Raw genomic sequence first — 25,178 nt, forward strand, 5'->3', positions numbered from 1 at the left:
AATAAGGTTTTCAAGCAGCAACAGTTTCTTGAGAAGCAAATGTCATGAAGACCAATTCTTTCCAGAAAAAAAGCAATCTGCTGATGGAGTAAATATAACTTCCTAATTCAAAATGAAAGATTTCTCAAAATGAAAGGTTTTCAAAAATGAGATAGAAACATATACACAAAATATATCATCCTTGCTTTATATAAAACATGTAGCAAATCAATTTTACCTTCACCAAAATAAACCCTATAAACAAAGAAAAGTCCTGAAAACACGAGTATATGAAAAACTGCGAAACAGGGTGCGGTATACATTTATACACGAAAAAAAAAAAATATAAAGCTGAATTTTTACAAAACAAAAAAAAAATCTTTTAGATTTTACCTGGTGTGTTATTTATAATAATAACCAAAGGTTTTATTCGAAATGAATATTGTGGTGCTCTTCTTTTAAAAACATTCAAATCGACCACTTTGTATTGGTTTGGGGCTAAATAAATAAGAAAAACAAACTATATTCTAAATTAATTAATTAATTAAAATAAAAGGACAAAATCAAGTTTCTATTTTTAAAGCCATTTACAACATAGGTACGAAATATTTATGAAATAAGCACGAAAAAAAGCCTTGAGTTCAATTTTGTATACAAAAGTGAGAAATAAAATGCTTGACAAATTTAAGAAAGTAAAGGTTTGTAGAAAAAGCTGAAACAGTCAAAATTATAAATGTTCTTCATCACCACCCTGTGCTAAATTATATAGGTACCTTGTTTTCTTTTTTCATTTTAAATATATAACAACCCTGGATTTTCTTGATTATTTTTGCGAGGTGTCTTGAGGCCTTTTTTTAAATTGAATTTTCAAAAAGTTTTTCTTTTCTTGATCTTGAATTTTTGATGACTAAGATTCTATAAAAAGCTTAAAATTCTAAAAATTAATTATTTTCTTTCTTTTTGAAAACCCATCCATTCCCACTTCTGACCACTTGTAACCACAAAACAAACGAACATATGAAGCACATCTATTTTTTAAGAATATAGACAAAAATGATGAAGCAGACACACAAATAGTTGATGAATCCTTCGACATTTTATATAAAAAGAATAATTTATGTACAAAATGGAAAATTGAGATAGAAAATCAAATATGAATGATCAAAGTTAAATTTGTAGGAAAACACATTTACCTGGAGTAGTACTGGTTTTTTCTAAATTTTGTCGATAGCCAAATGTGTATCGTGGAGCCGAATCAACAACCGATTTGGCTGCCTTATCGACATTATACTCTCCGGGAGCAGGTGTTTTGAAAGTTGTCTTTTGTTTGGGGCGCGATTGTAAGGACATGGCTGGTGGGGTATCTTTGCCTTTGACTCCTAAACCGGAAACATTATATTGCGCTGGACCGGGTCCAATTGAATCGTCTTTGCAGCGATGTTTCTGACCGAAACTGAATGCTGGAGAGGCTTGTTTTTTGGAGTCTGTCACTTTGGTACCTTTTTTAAAAAAAAAAAACAGAAAATCTCGGTCAAAACATAAAATTTCCAAAGTCAAAAAGGTATCGATTGAACTTACCGACTAAATTGGGTAATTGTACACAAGCTGGACCAGGACTAGCTGCCTCTGCAGCAATTCTACCCCGACGTACTGTTGGCGTCCATGGCCTTTGTTCGAAACCAGCTCCCATGCTTAAAAGTCGTTTATTTTGTACTCGACAGCAGGGACTTGTTTGTCGTCGTTCTTGTTTTTTTGATGACTTCTCCGGTATATTTGGCTCCGCGAATCGTACCTAAAAAAAGCAAATGGAAAATATTTATATTTTAAAGGGAAATTGCTTCGATTAAAAGATAACGACCATTTTTAAATCTTCGGTTTACTCTTGGTTTTAAGAACAAAAAAGTTTATTTAAAGGCTTTTGACATTGAAAAGCTTAATGATTGGCTTTGATTTCAATATAATTTTTTGAAGTTTAAAATATTTTTATATTAAGTGTTTCCATTGACAGTATTTTGATCAAACTCTTTTGAGGTGATTAATTTTGAAATTTATGTCTCTTTTTATTTTGCTCACACTCATTAAAAAAAATGTTTGGCTCACTTTCCCTGAATACTTTTAAAGTAGTATTCACATGAGCGCGACCAACGAACGACGAATGAATTACAAAATGTGACTTTATATACGTTTGAAGACATATTTCCACACAAATTCTTAACAAAACGATAGCAATATAGTTTATATTTGATTTATGATACATACTTTTACTTTTCAATATAATATATGATTAAATTTAAGAAAACAAATTTATTCGTCGCGAAAAAAATTATAGTTGATACGAACTTTCAAACTTTATTCGCGTTCCACATAATCCACACTCGCAACGAATAAAATAATCGCGCGTACTTAACCTAAAAAATCATTCTTATTTTGGTTTCGGTGGTGAATGGTGTTCGGTTGTGGCTTCATTCGCGACGAATTAAAAACTCTCATGTGAAAGAAACGTCAAAATCGACGAATATTCGTTCATTCGTTGGTCGTTGGTCGTGCTCATGTGAATAGTACTTAAGAGTGAAAGAAATGATCAAACGTCAAAATGTGACCCTAACTGTCAATTTGTGTTAAGTCTTGTTGCATTTATAAAAATCTTCATTTGTCAAAAAATAATTTTTTAGTTATGTTTAGTCTTCAATTGTCAATCAAACGTTAATTAAATATGTATAAGATCCGATTTGCGTAACGTATTGTCAGGTAGGTAGAACTGTGTGATCTGTCAGAATTTTCAAATGTCAAATTCAGTTTTTTATATGCAGCTGTAAGTTTTTATGTTTATATTTGCTCAATATACCAAGCTCATTTTGTGAACCATAATCAAGCAGAGTTATTAAATAATTGTCAAATGTGCTCAATCTGTCAAAATCTTCAGTCCTCAAATGTTAACTTCTGTTTTGTGTAATGCAGTTAATTGCAATGCGTTCTATAATACATTTATTTTGGGAACAAATTTCGGACAGAATTTTTAAATTATTTTCAAATGATTGGAATCTCAAAAGGTCGTCATTTGTAAATTGTCAGTACTGGTTCTGCGTTCTGTCATTAGCTGTCACTGTCACTAATTTTGCATTGTTGTCACTTATTTTATTAAAAGATGTGTGATTTATGTGAGGAGTACATATTTCTACGACGTCCGAGGTTTTTGTATTTTCAGAATTATTAATTAAATTTCTCATGCAAATCTTTCAATTTTTTCTGTCAAACCTTTGGTTTTGACATCTCAATTATTATAAAAGTTAATTTGACTTATAGGCGAAAACAAATAGTGCATTTTTTGTAGATCTAATTCTCCTTATCAATCTGACAGAAAATTCCCAACAATTTTAGAAATATAGAACGGCCATATCAGTTTGAATGTGATTGTGTTTTAAATGTCACTTTTTGATTTACCGTTATCTGTAAAAGTTCTTACTTTCAGATATCAATGAGTTTTCAATATTGAGATGTCACTTATTATTTTGACACTTGTATGTCAATTGGCCTCATATTAAGTAAAGTTTTTCGGAATTTTTTATTTTATAAGTATAAGGAATGTTTGGAAAATAAAAAACTGATACGTCAACGTCAACGTCAAAATGCGGCGAGCATCCTTCAACTGACTTTTTACAGAGCGCTCAAACGGCTGCGGCTGTTTTCAGCTTCTGGGCCATGAGGGCACATAAGGCAGTGTTCACATTTGACTCACTCATTGATCATTTCCGTACGCGAGCCGACGCTGTCATTATTCGCGAACATTGAAATAAGGTAAGAATGTTATAAGTTTGAATGCATAACATAAAATGTGTTGACGTCTAAATGATACCAATCTTAAAATAAAATTAAACCAAAATCAAACTCTCTTGGACACAAAATTAAAAACAAGATTTTCATTCATTTCAATTGACATTTTGAGAGTTCTTCTTGAAATCTTTTTCCTTCAACTTGTTTAATTTCTAACACAGTGTTATTTTTTTTATTTTTGAACTAGAAAACAGCGGTTGCTTCAAACTAGATTTTTAAAAAAAAATATTCAAATTACTCTACTTAAAAAGTAACGTGCAGCCTTGGCTTGGTTCTCTATTCTAGTTTTCCACTTTACTCGTACCTTTTTATTGTAATTTCACTTTTTTTTCTAACTTAATAGCTTCCAATTTGTCTATAACAGCTTCAATTTCCGTCTTACTTTCCTAAGTTTAATTTGTAAGTGATTTACTTTATTTCAACCTTCGATATCCAGTATCAAAAAACCAAAGCTCTATAACAACTGGCACTCAATCTATTTTTGTTGGCTTGGCCTTTTCAAAATTTGAAAGGAGTGTTAAGTGAGGAAAGTTATACACTTTTCAGCCTTGATGAATCGACATTTGTTTTTCTCTCATAGTCATTATTTTAGTCTAAACAGCCGAAAAAATCAATTCCTAATTACACACTGCAATCAAGCGTGCTTATTACGATAGTCCTCATCATCAACCCTCCCAATAGAAAACGAAAACATTCCTTTAACAATTATTCCACATAAAAACCTATTTTTCGTCCTTTCCATGACAATGACATAGATTAAAGGATATACCCCTCATTTTTGACATATACAGAATAATAAAGTAAACATAAAATATTTGCATTTTTTGAACTACGAGTAGCATAAATATTTCTATAGGCATAAAGGTATCTCTTATATTTTGAGTGACTTCTTGGGTGAACAACAACTAGCAACTTGACCTAGATTCTTATGCTGTTTGGCCTAGAAGAGACACCCAGTTCGGATAGGGCATAGGGTAGGTTGGTACCCCTTAATGTCTGAAATTGTAGGTAGGTCGTCAATATATTGTGCTGCTCACCTTTCATGTGAAAAACTATGAAACAAAATCAATTTTCCTGTCAACCTTTTGTTTTGTTTGTTTCTAAATGGAACACACATGTGGATAAAAAGAAAACAACACCAATCACTATGACAGTGAGTCTTTTCTAAGTCGATTCGATTTATGGTGGTTTGGTAGCTTGAGTGTTGGAAGTTCTAGTTATTTTTTGGAGTCTTCAAACTTCAAGGCTATGTGTATTATAGCACCACCACGACCAATCGAATTGAGGAAGTTTCGTTTTCGAGGTTTCTTGTTTTATTGAATTCAATACAATGGGGTGTTTTTTCTCCTTTGGTTTTGAGTTGCATGTAGACATGGTTTAGTTTTTCAAAATGCATATCATGAATGTCAAAATTTATGTTCGAGGTACTAGATTGTACCAATCTCTTTATGAGCTTGGTGCTGCTGTTGGAGTAATAAATTTAATTTTCTGACTAGACTTTTCCGTCTGGGCTGTCGTGTGAGTTTAAAAATATTTCCTTGTATAGAATGTTGTAGAAAAATTCAAATTCAGTAGCGTGCTGTCTAGATTTTTCTATAAAATGATTTGTTATAGTTTCATAGTTCAAAAGTTTTGTGTATCTGACAACATTCTCTTTATGTTTACATGAAAGTGTGGCAACATTCCATAAGACTTATAATATAACAACAATATTCCAGTCCAGAGACAAGAAAATATAATGAATTTCGTGCACAAATTTTTAAGGTTATATAGAGGGGAAATAGAAACGTTTCAATTTGACTTAAAGTACTGTGAAGAAGAAATATACTTCCAATTTTAGTACCTTTAAAGTGGGGGTGGAACTTACTCCATTAATTGTTTGGATATAAACTTCAGTCATGAATACGTAGCTCTGATCTCGATCTTATTAAACGTTTATATAGACAAATTTAGCTTTTTTTGAGTTTTTTTTTTTTTTTAATATCCATTGAGAACTTAGCTTTTCTTCTATAGATTTTGACACTTTAAGATTTGACGGATGAACTTAAAAATCCTTAACTGTATGAGCAACGGATGTGAAAATTTATAGTTTTTGACAAAAGAAGATCATAATTTTTAATCCGAAAGTTTATGAAATTTGAAAATGTATTGTTTAACAGTTTTGACAGACAGGCAATAAATTGCTGAGAAGAAATCAAATGTCAATTATGACACTTCTACTATGGTTAAATTGTTGAATGATAATAATTTTAAATCCATCGACAAACTATTCATAGAATTCTAAAGTCAGCTTGATTGCCCTTTAAAAAATCGAAGAAGGAACTTAACGAAAGATATTGACGGAAATGTCAATGTGTAATGTCATATAGTTATTGGATTCTTCCACACGAGGAAACTAGTCTCCTGTGTTTTGTATCCTATTTTTCTAAACAAAAATCGAAGTTAGCATCGACTTATCTATATATATAAAAATAAATTGCTATTCGTTAGTCTCACTTAAACTCGAGAACGGCTGAACGGATTTATCATATCTTAGTCTTGAAATGCTCATGGACATCTAGGGAAGGTTTAAAAGGCGAGAAAAAATCGAATAGTTTCCAGGAAAACCCTAAAAACAGCCCTTTTCTATTGTCCATACAAACGTTTTCTAGAGTCAATTTGAACTGTATTGCTATTCAATAAAGTTCATATTAAATTATAATCAATTGTTGTCTAAGCAATTAAGGCGTGTTCCTAACGTCAAAGAGTCACTTTGCATAAAGTTCAAATTCAATCATATCTATTAAAATAGTCTTCGCGTGAACTTAGATTAGATTAGATCCTCCTAATGTCGAGTTCCGAAAATAAACAAAAGTGAATCGCGAACGTGACAATAAAATGTAATAAACTGTTAGGAGTTCTGATTTCCAATTAATTTGGTCGGCTTCGCAAAACTTAATTCATCCAGGACAGTTTAGATTTTAAACGCTTACAATTTCCAGTACGTCTGGCCTTTGCGATGACAATAACTAAATCGCAAGAACAGTCTTTAGAAGTTTGCGGAATCAACTTGGAGTTCAACTGTTTCGCGCATGGATACGTCACGTGTTTGTCGGAAAAGTGTCTTCTTTGTTTATTCACGCACCACAAACATATAGTTTATGAGAAAGCTTTAAATTGATAAACAAACTGCATCATAACAGTGTGTGTCTGTTAATAAAAATTCAGTTTCTTTAAGTAAACAACATGATGTGTCGAAAATAATAATAAATTTTCATGCTTCATTAAAAAAATGCTTTTTTATTCAATACGTTTTGTTTGCTTTGAAATAAGTTTAAACAAAAGTTTAGGTCTTTTATTTATCGATTGAAGCAGTACGAAGTCTGCCGGATTAGCTAGTACATATATAGTAAAAAAGGATTGCTTAAAAAAATAAATAACAACATTTTAGATAAGACTTTTTAAATATTCAAATTTTGGCCGGATCTTAATTGAAAAGTCTCGGTATAGTTGTGCATTAAGACAAACTGAGTCTTTTCTCGTCTCAAGGCCTACTTTGGTCATAATCATTCGATTTGACGTAATTTTATATTTTTTTTTCATCAACATTATTCAAACCAGTTTTATAAATAAAATTAATTCCGATTCTAAGCTCACACCATTAAAAGTTGAACTCACCATCCTAAAACTTTTAATTTTTACTTTACAAAAACAAATTTTATTTGCACAGAAAGTGGGTTCATTTATCTTGACTTTTTGTTTTACAAAGCTGAAGTTATGTCTTATTTTTTTAGGCAGCTCAAAAACTAAAGTTCCTTATTTCTTTTAAAAATATTTTAGGCACAACGATGGTTGAGAAGTTAAAAAAAGTGGGTCCTTCCATTCCAACCGTCTGTCTTGGCCCCTACAGCCCAAATGATTGGGTCGATTGACTTCAAATTTGGAAATTAAAGTTTAATTTGTTTAAATTTGTAGTACCCGTGGCATGATGGTTAGTGCGTTGGACTGTCATGCAAGGGGTCTTGGGTTCAATCCCTGCCTGTGCCACCTTAATTTAAAAAAAAAAATAATTTTCGCGGGTATTGCCTCTTGCGAGGAATTGACAAATCCTTCAAGAGTAATTCTTGTCATGAAAAAGTGCTTTCTCAAACTAGCCGTTCAGATTCGGCATACAAAATTGTAGGTCCCCTCCATTCCTGACTCGCACACAGGAATGGTTGAGAGTTGTAAGTCACTAGGCCCTGGTTCACAACGGACTTTTGCGCCACCCCATTTTTTGTTGATTTGTTTAAATTAAATACTATGCCATTTTACATTTAATAAAATATTTACTTAGTTTTAAATTTTATCATTATCTATAAATAGCTTTAAATATAAACGTCTAAGAATACGGGAGGTTTTTTGCCGGACCCTGTATTTCGTAATTTTAATTGGATTCCATGAACCAAGCTAGTAAAGTGAATGTTAAAACTCTAGAAAAACAGAATTGTAGACAATTTACCCGAAGCATTTGTTTTAAGTCTTCGATTTACGCCATCGTTTGTTTGCACATGAAACCAATAGAAAAACGAATTAAACATTTCTGACTACCCGTGCTTTATTGGAAAAACTATTAATAGTATAGTAGAATTTTACACGAACAACAAAAAAATATCCGTAGTATGAATACTACCGATAAAAGTTAAAGTAGAATCTTACTACGGTAGGGTTTTTGACATTAATACGAGTCTCGAATGGAATTTATGTGATTTCGTTCTCGATGTTGGTACGATTGATATTGCATTTGTATCTCGATGGCAGTGTTCGTTGAGTAATTGTGCATTTGGAAACATGTGTGTTTTCCATTGGCGAAAAAAAATCAATCTGTTACTGTTGATATTATTTAGTTTTGTTAATGAAAATGGACTAACTGGGCTTATTTTGCAAGAATAGAAAAGATAATTAAGTTTTGCTATGTTTCCAATAAAGGTTTATCTCAGTTTAGATTCATTAAATCTTTTTGGTGTTTCCACCGCATAAGAAGATTTAAAAATGATAAAGCTTGACAGCACTTTCTAAAACGCCAATGGTGTTTCGATGTTTCTTATGAAATGCAATTGAGATTCTTTGATTCGTGTTAAACAATGAAGAACTCAGCACTTTCTAAAACGCCAATGGTGTTTCGATGTTTCTTATGAAATGCAATTGAGATTCTTTGATTCGTGTTAAACAATGAAGAACTCAATATTTCAGCAACATATAAGAAAACGCTATCTACTCCATGTGCAATTTTAGTGTACATAAACATGCGAATAAACAGACCACAATGCATTACCGGTAAAACCAGCTCTTCCACCCAGGTTTTTCTTCACAAATTTTGAATTGATTCCGATCCCCGACCGAAACCGAGTCAAATCAAGCTCATGTCAACTCGATTCAGTTATTTAAAGGAGACGAACTTAAAGTTCGGTTCAATAACACATAATTTAGTAGTCTACGAACAAACCCCTTTCTTGAAGTTTTTGTTTAATAACCTATTTTAATAGAATCTCAATTTCCAGATGTTTTATTGAAATTTCTTCTTGAAAATTGTTCATTTTATTAGTTTTAGTTACTTTGTTTTGCTGAAGTTAATTTTAAATTTTGATTTTCACAAAATTTTCTTCTATTTGTGTGAGTTTTTTTATTATTATTCTGACAGATCTGGCTACTGCCGATGCCTTTTCTTGGGAATTTTGTACTATACTATTTATGGAATGCCAAAAAAACACATGTTCTCCAATGTTAACAAAAATTATCCACAATCAAATCTAATTTAAAATCCATAAAAATAATTAAATTTCTAATCAAAAAGTTTATATACCAACATTCCTTGAACCATGATTGTCTTATCAGTCCCCTGATATCACAAAAATGTTTAGCTAAAGTTCAAGAACGAAAACAAAAAAAATAACAAATTACTTTTACTCACGAAACAATAATAAACAAATGATATTTTATTTTCTTGTTTTATGGTATCGATTCACATGCTTTTGAAAAGTAATCAATTTTGTATACGATTCGCGTTATACTAAATTTTTCTACAGGTCTGTAGTCTCTAACCAAAACAGACTTTCATTACAAATTTAGAACTAAACTATAAATAAATTTAATTTTTCTATTTAACAGTAATTGAAGTCTGTTTTCTTTTTTTTTGTTATTCTGTCAAAAGCCATAAATTCAAGACAGCGTCTGACCATTTTTGGTAATGATGTGTGAAGTGTGATGACAAACTTTTATATTTTTCCAAAACACCCACAATACAAAATCAAGAGAGACCTCGAATTTGACCGACCATAAATACCACTTTTTGTTTTTAGATATATCGTGAATAATTTCGATCTCAAAACCTCATGACTATACCAAAATTGGTGTTGTTGGTTTTTATTTACCCGGCTACAGGCTATAATCATTGTCATCACAGTAATTGCGGATAATTGAAGTAATTACGTGGTGATGTAATGAAAATCCACCTACAAAATACACCTGCCAAAACGAAGTAAGAAACCATATGGCTTCTAAATTTTATTACCCGTTAAATGATCACCTTTGTAAAGTTGCACAAGGACTTTTGTTAGGTCCGAAGTCATGGCATATAACAATAACATTATAATAATCTGTTTGTCCCTGGCCATGGCCATGGCCCTGACTGTGTGTGGAGGATGTCTTAAAAGCTAATAAACTAATTAACAATTTTTGATATGAATCTTTTCTTTTTCATAAAAGTCAAATCAAAGCATGAAATGGCGGAGAGCAACGGTGGTGGCGGTATAAAACGATTAAAATCTGTTTTCATAAGACGGAATCGGATCCGGAATCGTATGTCAAGGTTTTCCTTTGACACGCTATCCCATCAAGCTATGGCTTCTTAACCTGCTAACACACACCTTCTTGACCGGAAGGAAATTCATACCGCCTTCTTCTGGCAGCACAAGAAAAAGGACCTAAGGTTAATTAATTTATTCAGACCAACTTGTGTGGCTCTGTGAATTATTAGTTTATCATAAAAGCTAAATCGAAAAATTAAAAAAAAGGTCCTCACGACAAAGACTTGTTGAGAAAGTCTCTCTGCTTTCTCTTCTTATATCCTTGGTTATAATTATTATTAGACAGGAACTTAAATTGATAAGTTTGAGGAACAAATTGGAATCATGTTTCCTGGTGGTGTATCTTTTCGTGACGATGACGATGATGTCCGGATTACAAGGAAGCAATTAAGTAGCTTGTGTGGAATTTTATATGTAAAAATTTGATTTATGATTCGGGCGTGTTTATAGACATCAGTCTGAGATTTTATTTATTCAAAGCTTAATTTTTGTATTCTTGATTTTGTTGTCATCTTGATAAGAAATTCACGTATTTTGAGTGAATTTCTAATTCGCATTTTAGTTGGCAATTTTTGATCATAAATAAACACAAAATGGGAGGAGTGTGTAAGTAATCATTGTAGTTATAGAATATAATTGATGTCGGTTATATGAGATCATTATTTATTGTGGAATAATGATTTTTGCTATTTTTTTAGCTATACCTTTGAGTTTGGGTTGAGACTTGAGAGTTATAATGGTTGATGATTTATAAAAATTAAATAAAATATGAAATTATGAAAGCTAATCATGATTTTCTCTTACGATTGATGTCAAATATAGGTTAATGTCAGTCAATGTGGTTTTGGTTTTATTTATCAGTGAAATGAGATCAGTCTAGTTATGAGCTTAAAGAGATTTAAGGTTAACTTTTATTCGTTCCATGATAATAAGTACTTATAAATATGTTTTTTTTTTCTAGAAAGTGTGTAGAAGCCTTTAAAAATTGATTTAACTGTGATATGTCAATTGGAAATTGGTATAAAGCAGAGAAGCCATTTGTCTGTAAGCTGTTTGTAGATTATAAAAGTTATATTTTGTGTGTAGGGTTATTTATTGAATTATTATTATTTATTATTATTTCTTCTTTCAAATAAGTTGAAAACCCTGTTTAACGCCTTAAGAAATAAAAAAAAGATTAGGTCTTGAAAGGAACTATTAAATTTTTCTAAATTTTTAATGAAGTATAACACATTCGTGCTGTGCTGTTTAAGATGAAAGCTCTGTATTATCTTATTAAAAATGTGATTGAAATAAGACTTAAGAATAAATATTTTTCTTCTGTCAACTTAATTCATAAGTTATAGACACTGTTAGTAAATTTATAACCTTAAAAGATGAAAATTTTGTAAGAGCAAAGTTTTAATTTTTTGTTTTTTATTAATTTGGCATACAGTTTTGCATGAGGATTTTGTGTTATATTTGAAACTGACAATAAGGTTACAGTTGTGACAAATTATTTTTGTCATAGAATTGATTTCAATTCAGTGAACGATATTGAAGCCATATTTTCACAAAAGTTAAGTTATGATAAGTGGCACATAAATCAAAAACTTGTTGTTATGTTACTTTCATGAAAATATAAAATTAATAATTTGGTTGGTGTTACATTAACAATAAACTCTAAGCGTTTTTCGTCTCACATGTCTAAGTGAAAGTTTAAATTAAAAATAATTGTTACGGCTGTGAAAAGTAAACTTAAGGCTTGAAATTTAACTTAAAATTAGTTTTGACACTTTTGAAAGTTGAGATAAATGGTAACTTGATGGTTAAAAACCCATTTCTTCCAATAAAAAATGTCTTTAAACATTCAAACCAAGAATACAAAAGGTTATGCAATCTCAAAAAAAGAACTTTATTTAAAAAACACTGCTTCTAAGCTCGTTGAATGCAAGGACTCGAAATCTTTTTGGAAGCCAGTACAAGTGTTGAGTGGGCGAAATAGGACGGTATTGTTCACAATTGATGAAAATCTACTTGCTAATTATTTTGAAACTCTACTTCTGCCTGACCCTAATATAAACACAATGAGCTTTGCATTCCCCGATGTCATTATTCCTCAACTGGAGTCCAATCTCACAATGGTTGAACTAGTAGCTGCTTTTAAAAAAATGAAAAATAACAGAACATCTGGATCTGCTGGGATCCCAGTAGAGTTTTATATTTTTGGAATATCTCTTAGAACTTTTAAATAGAATATTCATTGAAGAGAAATTTTCGTCTGTCTCGAATTACAGCTATTTTTAAAAAAGGCAACCGTAATTTGCTAGAGAACTATTGAGGAATTGCTGTGCTTAACTCATTAAGAAAAGTGTTTACACAAATACTCTATACCAGACTTACGACCTGGGTAGAAGATAATAATATGATAAGTTGCTTTCAAGCTGGTTTTCCAGCCAACTTTTCAGCTTTTAATCAAATTTTTGTTATCAGCAACACTGCTAGGCGTTTTATTGATAAAAAAGAACTTATATGCCTTTTTTGTTGATTTAAAAGCGGCTTTTGACACTATTAATAGGAGTCCTTACTTTATAAGCTCTCAGCAATTGGCCTATCTACTAAATTTATCAGAGTCTACGAAATTTTTTTCGAAAACATGATAAATGGTAGAAAAGTATCTAGAGAATTTAAATGTGAACCAGGTGTCCCCCAAGGGTGTGTTCTAAGCCCTATCATGTTTGCACTGTATATGAACTATGTCGAAAACAGTATACCTAGGGAAGTTCAGTTCGGGGATATTACACTTAAAGTCTTGTTATATGCTCACGATCTAGTGATTTTATCAGATAGTCCGCTTACTCTTCAGCTCCAGATAAACAAGCTAAAACAGTTTTCTGATCTATGGGATCTTAGAATAAATACTACAAAATCCAAAATATGGTTTTCAGATCTCGAAATAGATTAATGGGCGTAATATTGGACTTTATATGGTGAGATAATTGAGGTCGTAAATGAATTTAAGTATCTTGGGTATACAATGACATATAATCTTACCATTCAAACTTTTATTGAAGAAAAAACAACCGCTGCAAAATTTGCAATAAATACAATGTGGCCCCAGTTCTTCGGAAATAAACTCGTAGACCCAATTTTAAAATTCAAAGTTTTCAATGAAGTAATGAAAGTATATGGTTTCGAACAGTTCGAGGAAATGGAAAATATACAGAGGTATTTTTTCAAGCCAATTTTTAGGTTACCTATCAACACTCCTAATTATGCTATCACCTATCAGAGTCAGGTTTACCTCAAATTTTCATGAAAAACCTAAAGGCTAACGCCGATTTTATGATCAAAGTTATGAAGCGGTCCGACCAAAAGTTGCAAAAAAGACTCCTTAAAATTAGTTTTAGTTGTGGATATAGTCCGGTCAAAAACTGGTATGAATCTTGCTGTAGCATTAAAAAATGAACTATATGAATGTATCTCTGTTATAGATGACCCGATGTATAGGCTTTGTGTTGCGCGAGGGACTGCATCAATATCCAGGAATATATACAGACAACATAGTCTGGAATTCGGTGAAGGAAACTACTTTAGAGAAGAGTTTACAGTTGAAGCACCCAGTGCAACAACCAGATAACTCCACTTTTTTTCGAAATATGTTTTTTAATGCAGAAATACTAAAAAAAAAATCCTGCATCGTTCGGTGTAAAAAAATTACAAATCCATTGACTCTTGGATAAGGAAACTCGGGTTTGGAGTTATCACTCTATTCAAAACGGAGCAAGAATAAGACATCTCCTGGAGTTGTCTTGTTTTTGCACCGCTTTTCAACACAGTTAATGCTTGTGCACCGCTTTAACAAAGTAAGCTTTTGCACCGCTTTCATAACAGTTAACGAGGTTTACAGCTATGAGTGTATAACAAAGTTTTTGCTTGAATCTACTGTATTGTTTTGAAATGTATCATTTGGTTCAGTTAATTCTTGGTGCGAGGGTACGTAATTAAAAAAAATGAGTGATAGTGAATCAGATTTTTCCATATCGGGCTCCGAATATGAAAATGGATCTCATGATGAAGAGACATCGAGTAGTGCTGATGCCTTACCTGTTCAAAAAGGTAATAAATTCATTCGAATGTTTGAGTTTTCAGTGTAATATTATTGGTTTGTATGGCTTCAGGTAAAAAGCGTGTGCGCAATCAGAAAGCGTGGAAAAGAAACGTAGCTAAAAGGAAGAGAGCAGAAGGCAAAAAGTACACAAATCGTAAGGGAAATACCGTAGCAGCAAAAACAATGGGCCAGCCATGCAGTTGCAAGAAAAAATGCTTTGACGCTGGACGCCAGAATCTGTATGCAAAAGTTTTTCATGAATTCAATAAGCTGTTTCTGAAATGAGCTTGATCTTCAAGATCAGAACGAAAATGCTCGATTTGAATTATAGACCACATAAAACAGACTTAAACCCTGTGTGTTCCCCTTTGCAACCTTGGTCAAAACGAAGACGTTTTGCATTTTTTTAGCACTTTGTCCAATATTACAGGAAATCTGAAGGCTCTACTTTTATTCTAGTTTGCTTTCCCAATAATCTGCCTGAGGAAGAAATTGTATTTACTAAAAACTAGTTGAGAACCACACAGATGTAGTCTTAATATGGATTGTTATACAACTAATGTTAAAAACTTAAATGTATTACTATTGTCACAAAAACTTTAAATTTCGTATTAGAACTTTACGTTCACAAGCATTTCCTAAGAACTCCTGCTATATTCTTTAAAAAATCAATTAGTAAAAACTTAATTTTTTAAGTTTATGTCAAATCGTCAATGTTGCTTTCTTAATATATTGTGTATACGGTTTTCAAGTACCAAACAAAAAGACAAAAAATTCAACTTTTCTACCATTGGTTCTAGAAGAAATATGTAAGTTATACGAATTGAATTTAAAAAAACAACTTAACTTCTTTTGAAGAAGAAATCATTTTTTCGACTTAGAAAAAAAATTGTGTATATTTTCACACTTGTGTCACACTTTACACATAAATAAATAAAGTTGTCATGTTTTACAAATAAAATGTTGCATCACTGAAAAAATCAATCTCTTTTGATTTCATAATCAGTTTTTTTTGTATTTATAGGAAACCTATAACTTAAAACATATAAAAACAAACGTCAGTCTATAAGTGTCATTTGATTGATGATTTCCCATCAGACTTATAAGACACCGAAAAACAAAATCTCATACTTAAACAAACCAAAATCAGTTTTGTAAAATCTTTACGTCTGTCATGAATCTGCAAACATATCCAAATATAGACACAAACAACTTAAAAGTCTTGAAAATGACCAGACTGGCATCATCATCACATTCGCATTCGCATCGCTGGATATTTGCTGTAAAGTAGATTTTTCATAGCTCATCAAAATAAGAAGAAAAAAGTTATGTATATAAATTGAGAACAAATACGTGATATGTGGGAGGCGAATGACGTTCAACAAGAAACTGACCTCATCGTTCCACTTTATGAGTGCTCTTTTAAATTTTTCAAAACAAAAAAGCAAACAAACAAACCTAAAGTCGAGAAAAACATGAATAAATAAACAGAACTTATGTACATGGTAAAAGGGTATACCTACAGTCTACACCACGCAGTATAACGGTACATTTCCAGTGTCAGTACAATTTATTCATAATGCAAACGAAGGAAATTTGGAACAAAACCTGAGGTGAATATTGAATTCAAAAATTCAATTACAATATAAAATAATAACTCAATTAGCCAATTGCATGAGTTATAATAATTTCAATTAAAGAAACAACAAAATTAAACGAACAATCAATAAAACATGAAACTAAAAGTCAAATCAATCTTAATTCGAGTTGATGTTTAGAAAACTTTATAAGAACACACCAAGTGACTTCAACCGCATCAACTTTGATAGATAGTTTGTCCATTTAAGCGTGCGTGCTTACGCGTCTTATGCTACCTGAGTATGTACAAATGGTTAAGGCCCAAAGTGGTTATAAATTGTTTTCACGTTTCTGTGTATTTTTTTTTAATTCAATAAGAAACAAAAAATTATAAATTAATTGCTCCAGTGACAGAAAAGAAGGCGAAATAGTACAAGAAAATAAAAAAAAAAAGAAAAATTAAACTGGCTATTAGCCAAGTTAGTTTCATTTTTCTTCTTAAGTTTTGTTGGAGGTAGGTCTTGGGGCAGGAAAACATGTTCCATAACATTTATTTATTTATCTTAGGAATGTGACATGCCTGAGGAATTCAGCCGACCATGCCGTAAAAGTTTGTTTTGAATTAAAACAATTTTAGATAACCAAAAACTACTTCATTTCAGTTTGAAAATAAAAACGATGTTAAAATATAAAAATATTTACTATACTCGCGTCCGTATTAATGTGCGAAATCATAAAAAGCTGACGTAATTTTTGCGTTTTTGTGGATAAACCGATGGTGGTGGTCTGCGAATTTATATTTTAGGATTTCAATAAGGAAGTCATCGCGTCGTCGTCGGTCGTTCGTGGTCTCCGGCTTCGTCGTCTTTTTTCATCGTCGCCGTCGTAGCTGATGGAACTTAAATGGAACGAACTATTTGGGAAGCTGGTTCAACGATCTTTCTTTTCAGTAGAACATCAAGTTTTTACGATGGATGGTTTTATGATTTTCTTCTTGTTTTCGTTAGTGATTGATTATTAGCGGTTGGCAAGTAATTAAATTATACTATAATTAATATGGTAGCTTGATTAAGTGAAGAATAGCAAAATTAACACTTGTGTCATTTTCTTGTTCCAAGTAGTAGTAGATACATTTGAATATACAAAAACGCCGTGAAGAGTTTTAACCAAATTTAACAAAATGTGTTAGCATATAAATTTTAAAAACTGTAATTTTTTTTAATTTTTAAGGAAAATAGATAAATGGATTCAAAGTTTTAAACGATTTAGCAAAATATTGACGTAACTTTATATGCTACCAAGTCAAAAACTGAGTTTTTAAATTTCAAAATATTGTATCATAAAATGACTTCTTTAAATTTCAACAATTCGCTGAACCTATACTTGGAGAAATAGATTGTCAAAGAATCTTCCACAGAAACTTTAACAGCAACGAGAACTTCGATTTCAAAAGTAACGTTAAATAGATTTAAAAGGCAACAGCGCTTTTGACAGCACTAGAATGAAAATAGCTGACAAATTTACAAATGTAAAATGATTTTATTGTAATTTGTTCAACTAATTTTATAAAAATATTTTCCACTGTCAAAATCGAAATAAATAGACAAAACAAAAAGATGGTTGTCACATTTTCATTTGAGTTTTGGTAAACCTGTCTCCTTAAAAGATGGAAGCAGCGGCATCAAATAAAGGGTTTAGGTGTAAAGGTGATTTTGTTTATGTATCTAAAGTCATTTATAAGCAGTCTCTAAATAGTGTTAATTGGTTGTTAAATTGTTTCTGTCAATCGGTTTGTCGCTAATGTCTTCTTAGTTTCTGACATTTGAAATACACAGTTCTCTGCATTACGGTTTTTTAACTTCCCATATAAAGTTATTGTAATGGGTCGGATTTGTCAAATTGAAAATGTTGACATTTCTTGACGTTTCAAGGTCCCTAGAGTCGAAATAAAAGACTTTTAGAAAGATTTCTGTGAGTGCGTGTGTACGTTCGTTCGCACGTCCGTACGTCCGTACGTTCGCGATGTTTTTTTCGTCGTCCATAGCTCAAGAACCATAAGAGATATCGACTTCAAATAAATGTTGTTATACATATAATAAGGCAGAAAGATGCAGAAAGGGCTCTCAAGAAAATTGCGTAGGTGGTTTTTTTATCATACCGTTTTAAAAAAGGTGAAAATTTTGGTTAATACTAAATATTTCGTGGACCAAAAACGCTAGAGACTTGAATTAAATTGTATATAATAAATTGTATATAATATATGGGATACCAAAAAAGTATAATTTTTGAAAAAAATCCAATTAATGGTTTTTTTAAATAAAAATAAAAACTGAAAAAAAAATTAGTCACCTTGAAAATTTTAGAATACAAAATGATTTTATCTCCAAAACAATTTTGTGCAACGAAAAATAACGTTTTTAACATCTGGTAAAATTTTGAGAAAAATTGAATTGACAGTTTTCTTACAAAGAATAAAAAATAAAAATGAATACTAAAACTTGGTAACAATTTACTTTCGACTCAAACAGCTTTTCAAAACTTAAAAATAGTGTCTTCAAATTGATAAAAATTGGTAAAAATTTGTTTTCGACTAAAAATCTATTTAAAAAAAGTAGATCTTGAAACTAACCTATTTCTTTATATGAAAAATATTGTTGGTAATTTAAAAATTTTCAAGAATAATTCAACTAACAACTTTTTTTTAATCCAACACGAAAATCTCCAAACTTGTAAGCAAGACAAATCGACAGAGGGGTTGGGAAGCTATCAGTGTGGGTCGCATACCAGCCAATTAATTATAAATCGAGAAAAAAACAATTCACACGAATGTTTCAATTGCTTGAAAATATTTGTTTGAATTTTAAATTACTTAGTTTTAAGATATATGTATGTTGTATTTCTTAAGAAAATACGCTCATCTGATATATAAAAATAAGTCCGGTTTTCCTTCATGAACGAACTGATTTCTACGATGTTGCATCCGTCGAGCTCTGTGAAGTTTACAGCAGACAGGAAAAATAGCAGAATTCAGGAAAAATTTCAACAGAGCAGCGGTGAACTCCGTTTAGCTTCCCATATTGTATTGTAGAAGTTCCGATTTGAGGATCTGATATTTTTAAAATTTGTTGACGTTTCAAGAGCCTATATTCTTACTATTGGGAATTTTTTTAGTCAACCATATCTCTTGAAACGTCAGAGATATCGACTTCACATAACGTATGAAATCTACAATGAAGGAATGATTCTGATTGAGGGTCAATGCTTGACTATTGCAAACAAGCTACTGATTGAAGTAAGAATGATTGCGCCAAATTGATCGATGCATTGAACCAAGTATTAAATAATGGGCCGTTGCTGAAACATTTATGCAAGCGGTGGACAATAATACTGGTGCACTGTTCTTTCTGGACGCTTTGGAGGAACAGGGAAAACATTTGTCTGTAAATTGATTTTGGCCACTATTCAATCAAGATGTGATATAGTTTTGGCATTAGCTTCATTTGGAATTGCAGCAACTATTTAACTCCACTAAATTTAAATACAATTGATACCGATTCAGTATGATAGGAAAATTGTTGATGCAATGCAAGCTCATTGTTTGGGATGCGTGCACGATGGCACATAAGAAATCACTTGAAGCACTCAAATTCACACTGAAGGATCTTCGACGAAGTAACAACATCTTTGGCAGCTTGATGATATTTTTGGCAGGCAATTTCAGGCAGACGTTGACAGTAATTCCCCGCGGAACGCTTGCAGATGAATTGAATGCTTGCCGGAAGGCATCACTTTTGTGGACTAGCGTAAGAACATTTTCGCTAACCACTTATATAAGAGTTCAACTTCAAAATGATCAAAGTGATGCACAATTTTATAAACAATTGTTAGCTGTTGGAAATGGAAAAGTGCCAGTTGATGCGAAAACTGGATTATTTACTCTTACCAAGGACTTTTTCCGATGTGTAGAATCTCAATTAGCTCTTATTAAAAATCTTTTCCCAAACATTAGTGAGTATTATCAGAATTACGCTTGGTAAAGTCAACGAACAATGCTCGCCTCAAATGAAACTGAATTTTACCATTCCGTACAAATCAGTTGATTCCATTCTTCGAATACCAATTATTCGAACTGATCTTCCGTTTGACTTAAAACGATTGCAATTTCGGGTAAGTCTTGCGTTCGCAATGACAATTAACAAGTCTCAAGGCCAATCGTGTTTGCGGGATAAATTTACAAAATCGTTGTTTTTCACATACGTTGCGTGTTCACGAGTTGGGAAAAAATCCGCTTTGTTTGTGTTAACGTCAGACCAAAAAACAAAAAAAAGTTGTTTACCAAAGCGCACTTCCATGAAACGTAAATTTGCGGACAAGTAAAAGGCTTCGATTCAGTATTTATTTGGATTCACTTTCATTTTTTAGTTAGAGAAATTCAACTAAATTGCACTTCATTTTTGTAATCGTAATGGATTCATTACTGTTGTGAATTGAAATAAAATGTTTCCTTTTCAAATATAAAACAAAACCAAATAATTTGTCTTCATCTTTTAATCTCCAAACGAAATGTTACAAAAACGAAGCCATCTGGTGGCGAAACCGGGTTTGCCGGGTTTGCTTGTAAAAATATAAATTAAGGAAACATTCAAAAAATTTAATTTGTATTCAATTTAAACTAACTTATTGAAAGTCCAATAATTGTAAAGATTTGCCTACAATTTTGTATGAAAAATTGAAGAATACTAAATTTAATTAATGAAGTCTCAGAAACTTAGTCTAAATTTAATAAATTTCCAATGAATTCCAATTTTATGAATTTTGAATCAAATTCAAACAAAATTATGTGATTTTTTTCTAACTGCGAATATAAATTTAATATTGATCTACCGAAAAAATCTTAAGATGTCCTAAAACAAACAAAATTTTCATATTGAAAATGTAGAATTACCCTACTGTCGAAATTGTATTTCAAGAAAAATTTTAATCCTTAACGATCGAAGTTGATATTTACTAACCCAGCGAATATCTTAAAAGTTATAAGACACAATTTTTAAGAGTAGTGCGCTATTTATTTTGCATTTTCAGAGTTAAATTTTTTAACCAACGATATGTGATCGATCAATGTTCGTGGAGTGTATTTTAGAATTGTACATTATAATTTCATTTCCAGAACTAATCAAAGATGTCAAGCTTGATTGATTTTTTCTCAGTTTTCTTTTTTATCTCAATATTTGTAGGTACGACTTAATTTAATTTGTTTGTCAATATCATTAGGTTACGTAAAAAAGTGTATGCATTTTTTAGTTTTTATTTACATTTATCTCCTTGAAATAAAGAAGATACGATAAAATGGAACTTCTTCACCTATAAATTGTTTAATTATTCATGCAAAGAAATATTTTGTCATAATAACAACTAAATAAATTTAATTTTGGAGTTAACAATGAAAATAATTTTCCCAAAAAGTATTATTTACCTACAAAGAAATAAATTTTAAGAATTCAAGAAGTATTTTGTTGTTTACCAATATGAAAATTCCATTGCAAAGTTAAAAAGTCAAAAATTAAAAACAAGTATCGTTGTTAGTTTTTAAGGAAAAAAATGAAACAAAGTTTTTTACATATCTGTTACATTAATACTTAAGTTGAAAAATTCTCAGATCTAAATCGCACTCGCTTGAGTCTTTTTTAACAATTTTTCACGAAATCGAGTTTGATCTTTTAACAATATTTTATTAGAAGAGTTTTAAGGGGCCGGTTATAGCTATCAGTAAAATGAATCAGTAAAATGTTTGTTTTTAGTTTTTGAACATGTTACAGATTTATTTCTAGCAAAAGATTGATGCAATAAGATGAATCCTATATTCAAGTATTTTTTTTTTTAAAGAAGCAATACATTTTAATTTTTATTTAATTTATAAATCCATTTTAATTTTTTTTGATGATGAAATTTGATTTTACTGAAAGTTGACTGAAACAAAAACAAACAGAAATCCATTTCGTTTTATTGTTAGTGTTCCAATTTTTTACTTTTCTGATCACATTATTCAAAATTTTACTGATAAAGCTCAACGTTATGTTCGAAAGAAAACAGATTGCTATAAGCGCTCAACAGTAATACATTTCATATTCCTTCTTTTTCAAATTTTACTGATGGAGTTTACTGATAGCTATAACCGGCCTTAAGTTAAAGGATCGAAAATAACTTAAGATTGAATCTTCATACACATTTCTTTAAAATAGTTCTATAAGCAAATTGGCTTTTGTGTTCAAATGTAAGAAACTGGTGACATACTTCCTCAGAAATTTAAGTTTTGCAGAAGCAACTTAATTGAACTTAAACCTTTAATTCCTGTTGGCTACACATGTCACACTCATGTTTTAACAACCTACAATACGTGCGTTTTGTTCGCATTTCATATATAGTAAAGTGAGAAATTCCCAACAAAACGATCCGCAGTGGCCAGATTTTTGTATTTAAAAATTGGTACAACTGAAAGAAGACCTGTTAAAATAATAATAAAAACTTTAAAAAGGGGGTTTGTTCGTATACTACTACATTAACATGTCGTGTTGAAGCCAGCTTGAAGCTCGCCTCAATTCTTTATATACCTGAATCAAGTTGAGATTTATCTATTCTAAACTAAGATAAACCTTTTTTGGAAACATGGCAAAACATAAATCTCTTTTCTATTGTTTTTTCTTGCAAAATAAGCCCAGTTAGTCCATTTTCGCTAACAAAACTAAATAATATCAACAGTTATAGATTCGTTTTTTCCGCAATGGGAAACACACATGATTCCAAATGCAGAACTACTCATCGAACACAGCCATCGAGATACAAATGCAATATTAATCGTACCAACATTTGAGAACTAAATCACATAAGATCCATTCGAGGCTCGTATAAATGTCAAAAACCTATCCATAATGAGATTCTACTCTAACTTTTATCGGTGTTATTCTCACTATGGATATTATTTTTGTTATTTGTGTAAAATCCTACTTTACTTTGGATAGATTTCCCAACAAAACACGAGTAATATATGGAATACACTACTAATTTCGGTTATTTATTTACCAACTTATCGGTTTCTAAAGTTTCTTAGGATATGTTCAGACATTTTTGTAATTTTGATATTCCGGTTCGAAAGAATTAGTTATCAGAAAACCAAAACAAATTAAAAAAGTGTAAATGGAAAATAAGACAATTTTCTGAATCTGAATGAAAAAGGCAGTTTTTACTTTTCTGAATACACATTTCTAGATGGAGTAAAAATCAAGCTAATAAGACAGAATTTGTCAGTTTATTTAAGTATTGAAAAAACTGTTTTTGGCTTAAATCGTCTTAACTTTTGTTTGTTCAATTTTCCAAGGCTGAAAATGGTTTACCGATGTACAGTAAATGAACTGAAGAAAGGTTTATTCAAAAACATTTTTTCGAACGTTTTTTTATTAAATACTTAATTTTTTTCACACTAAATAAATACATACTCTGCTGTGCTGTTAAATTTCAGATTTGACTTCAATGGTGTGAAAACTTAATATAAATTAAACCAAAAACCAATAAAATTCACACAATTCCCATAATTTGTATTCATTTCTACCAACATCAAAATTTGCATTTAATAATTTATTAAATTCTTATTTTTTTAATCGGTTAAACCCACGACTAAAAATTAAATTAAAAAAACATAACGAAAGTTATCATGTGAGATATATCTTCTAAATTTAGAACACTGCCAAATAATCTAGAGCAACTAATTCAAGTCCGGTTTTGAGAGCAATGTTCTAGTTCAACAAATAAAAAAAAATAAAAACAAATACTACATCACCCAGTTTTGCAAAAAGCTCTAGATTCTAGAATATTGGAGAAAGCGAAACTCTGTCAAGATATACATATGTAATAAATATCTAAAGTGTCTTTTTTTTGAAACCGTAACAAAGTTATAAGTTGTATAATACGGGGTATCTATCGAATAAGTACTGGTAGTATGTAAAATAGTTTAAGCATTTAAAAGAAGAACAAAAATTAACTTTCTCATGTAAATAAAAATAGAAACCTGATATTGATAATACAAAAATTATAACAATAAATACCTCTCTTGTTGTTCTCTTATCTTATCAAAAAAGTTGTTTAACATACGAAGAGCACTTCCATCACCTAATAAATAAGTGACATCATACACAAATTGAACTTGATTATTTCTCCATTGAAATTAAGTAAGTAGAACATCTCCCAACCGCATTCAATATAAAAATAATAATTATTATTATACAGCTATGGCCAAAATAATAAGAACACATTTAACCATTTATTTGTTATAATAAGTATTTTAAAGTTTGTGATGATTTGTGATGGGTTAAAAATTTATATTAGCTCACAACATTTTGGAGTCCAATTGCTTCAAAATTAATAAAAAGTCTGACCAAAAAACGAACAATTGATTTAAGCTTCAAAACTAAATACATTTCGAAAAAAAATGTCAATTAATTTAATTTTTGTAATGAAATATTTGGTTGAAAATTCCTTGTAAAAATTTAATTAAAATAATTCTATTTTTCAGCTAAAGGTACTGATGTTTTTCTTGATGAAGTGAATACCAGAAATTATTGACAATTCTTAAGAGATTATTCTTCTTTTTAGAAGAATCATGTTTTAAAATCCTACAGTCAATGAAATTGTTTTAAATGGGATTATAGTGCAGCTATGAGGCAGGTTCATTGAAATATGTATTACTTTTCGAACAAAACACATTCCAGGGGCCCTTGTATGTAAATCGATTCTACAATGAAATTGCTTAAATTCGAAAAATTGGTACTATGTATTTATTTGACAACTTTCGAACCAACGAGAATCGAATAGTTCTAGTAGTTCTT

General features: G+C 30.8%; 1 protein-coding gene across 15 annotated transcripts in view; it reads right to left on the bottom strand.

Moving 5' to 3' along the window:
* Positions 1-25,178, bottom strand: part of LOC129952909 (mucin-1) — a 51,986-nt gene that overhangs the window by 14,016 nt on the left and 12,792 nt on the right. For 4 of the 15 annotated variants that reach the window (XM_056065866.1, XM_056065878.1, XM_056065870.1 and 1 more), the window contains exons 1-3: positions 1,838-1,980; positions 1,558-1,771; positions 1,173-1,478 (exon numbers count right to left, since the gene is read on the bottom strand). In XM_056065866.1, coding sequence (XP_055921841.1) covers positions 1,173-1,478; positions 1,558-1,771; positions 1,838-1,840 — 523 coding nt within the window. In that variant the 5' untranslated portion in view covers positions 1,841-1,980. Of the gene's footprint in view, positions 1-1,172; positions 1,479-1,557; positions 1,772-1,837; positions 1,985-25,178 lie in introns of those variants that run through there. The other 11 variants (XM_056065879.1, XM_056065874.1, XM_056065872.1 and 8 more) reach the window with 6 other exon arrangements.

Source organism: Eupeodes corollae, chromosome 3 (assembly GCF_945859685.1).
Source record: "Eupeodes corollae chromosome 3, idEupCoro1.1, whole genome shotgun sequence".
Taxonomy (NCBI): Eukaryota; Metazoa; Arthropoda; class Insecta; order Diptera; family Syrphidae; genus Eupeodes; species Eupeodes corollae.